The following is a 2,571-nucleotide window of genomic DNA, read 5'->3' as shown; positions in this document are numbered from 1 at the left end:
CAGGAGATTGAGACCATCCTGGCTAACACAGTGAAACCCCATTTCTACTACAAATACAAAAAATTAGCCGGACGTGGTGGTATGAACCTGTAGTCCTAACTACTTGGGAGGCTGAGGCAGGAGAATGGCTTGAACTCAGGAGAGGGAGGTTGAAGGGAGCCGAGATTGCGCCACTGCACTCCAGCCTGGGCAACAGAGAAAGACTCCGTCTCAAAAAAAAAAAAGTCTGTTTTTAATTTAGTGAAAATGATAATGCTTCTTTACTATGGGGTGCAGCAAAAGCCATACTTTAAAGGGAAAATGTATGTATTCCTAAGTAAGAAAGGCTGAAACTCAGGCCCGGCAAGGTGGCTGACATCTGTAATCCTAGCACTTTGGGAAGCCGAGGCAGGTAGATCACTTGGGGTCAGGAGTTTGAGACCAGCCTGGCCCACATGGTAAAACCCCATCTCTACTAAAAATACAAAAAATTAGCCAGACGTGGTGGTGGACACCTGTAATCCCAGCTACTCAGGAGGCTGAAGCAGGAGAATCACTTGAACCTGGGAGGCAGAGGTTGCAGTGAGCTGCCACTGTACTCCAGCCTGGGCGACACAGTGAGACTCCATCTCACAAAAAGAGAAGCAAACAAGCAAGAAAGAAAGAGAGCAAGGAAGAAGAACCATGATCCAGAGAGATTAAATGAACTGTCAGCAGCTACTCTGTCTCCTGGGACAAAGGCTCTGCAACAGACTGCTCCTAGAGAGACAGACTAAATCAGCATCGCAGCCCGTCCAGTGGCACCCCCTGCCCTGCTGACATCACAAGCGGAATGCTGGGGTTGGTCAAGCTTGGATTATGACCTCAGGGAGCAAAACTGCAGGCAGCCTTCAAGGAGGGAAGACGCCTGGATAGGGAGATAGCAAAACATCAGCCAAAGGGAAAGGTGAGAAGGCGGCCGTCAGACCCCAAAAGTTGCAAACCTCTTGGGGTGTGGGCACAATGGACTGATGGGGACCCTCCCAGCATCTGGAGAGTGGGGCTGGCACAAGGGCCAGGTGCCTGAGTGCCCAAGGTTCTTTTTCCTGTTGCCACAGGGCAGCCAAGCATCCAGCTCTCCCTGACATGCAGAGAGTTTCCCGTAAGTACTTAGGCTTCTAACTCTTCCTCCAAGGAAGCAGCTCCTTCCCCTTGTCACAACGTAACTTCCTTCTGCCTGTCAGCACTCTTGTGTTCCAGAAATCAGGACTGGAACAAGAAGAACAGTCTTTATTGTTTTTAAAACTGAGTCTTGCTCTGTGGCCCAGGCTGGAGTGCAGTGGCACAATGTCAGCTCCCTGCAGCCTCCGCCTCCCAGGCTCAAGTGATTCTCCTGCCCCAGCCTCCTGAGTAGCTGGGATTACAGGTGCCTAGCTAATTTTTGTATTTTTAGTAGAGACGGAGTTTCACCATGCTGGCCAGGCTGGTCTCAAACTCCTAACCTCGGGTGATCGGCCTGCCTCGGCCTCCCAAAGTGCTGGGATTACAGGCATGAGCCACTGCACCCAGCCCACAATCTTCAATTTATGTCCCCCAAGTGGGTTGGTCAATCACAGTCCCTGCCTGCCATGGGCAGACAGCTGCTACTAAGAGGAGAACTGGAGAACTTCCTCAATGCCCCCCGCCCCACCTTGGTCTCGGCTTCTGCATGGCTTTGCTGTGTCTTCCCAGGGCCACTACAGAACGAGGACCAAGGCCCAGCACTGCAGCCCCCTGTCCAGCCCTCGAGATCTCCCCAAGTCCAGCTCCTGAGGAGGAACAACAGCAATCTCCGCATGCTTGAGGACCAACTCCTCTGTCCCTTTTGCTGAGAGGTGTTCTGCAACCCGGTCACCATCACCTGCAGTCACAACTTCTGCATGAGCTGCCTCCAAGGTTTCTGGAACCACCAGGCTGCCATGGGTGAGAAGCTCTATTGCCCCCAGTGCCGAGAGGGCTACCCCTCCAGGCCCTGCCTCTGTAAGAATGTCATTCTGGGGGAGATGGTGGCCAGCTTCATCCAGGCCAAGGGCCAGGCCTCAGGGTCCTTGTGGCCCCTGGCTCGGTCCCAGGACGTGGCCTGCGACTTCTGTTCCACCCCGAAGCTCAAATCTGTCAAGTCATGCCTGCAGTGCATGGCCTCCCTGTGCAAGAAACACCTGCGCAGCCACTTCGAGGACCAAATGTTCAAGGACCACCAGCTGCTGGAGCCCGTGTGGGATCTCAAGAACTGCTTGTGCCGGAAGCACCACAGTCTGCGGCAGATGTACTGTCGCACAGAAGGCTGCTGCGTGTGCGGGGTCTGTCTACTGGAAGAGCACAAGAACCATGACGTCACCTCGCTGGAGGAGGAGCGCGCCCACAAGGAGGTGAGGTGGGAGGAGGTAGGGGACTCTCAGTTCTCGGGGTCTTTCATGTTTCCTTGGAAGAAAATCAAGCAGCTGGCCAGGCGCGGTGGCTCACACCTGTAATCCCAGCACTGTGGGAGGCCGAGATGGGTGGATCACAAAGTCAGGAGTTCAAGACGAGCCTGGCCAAGATGGTAAAACCCCATCTCTATTAAAAAAAAAAAAA

General features: G+C 53.7%; 1 protein-coding gene across 1 annotated transcript in view; it reads left to right on the top strand.

Annotated features, from left to right (window-relative positions):
- The first annotated feature begins 246 nt into the window (after positions 1-246).
- Positions 247-2,571, top strand: part of LOC116525425 (E3 ubiquitin/ISG15 ligase TRIM25-like) — a 12,255-nt gene continuing 9,930 nt past the window's right edge. Inside the window, 3 exon segments of the mRNA XM_032241178.1 lie at positions 247-302; positions 1,077-1,120; positions 1,690-2,366. Of these exon segments, the coding sequence (XP_032097069.1) occupies positions 247-302; positions 1,077-1,120; positions 1,690-2,366 (777 nt within the window).

This window comes from Sapajus apella, unplaced genomic scaffold, assembly GCF_009761245.1.
Source record: "Sapajus apella isolate SASKATOON/1434 unplaced genomic scaffold, GSC_monkey_1.0 scaffold48, whole genome shotgun sequence".
Lineage (NCBI taxonomy): Eukaryota > Metazoa > Chordata > Mammalia > Primates > Cebidae > Sapajus > Sapajus apella.
The sequence above is the reverse complement of the archived record's forward strand: the minus strand, read 5'-3'. Positions and strand labels throughout refer to the sequence as shown.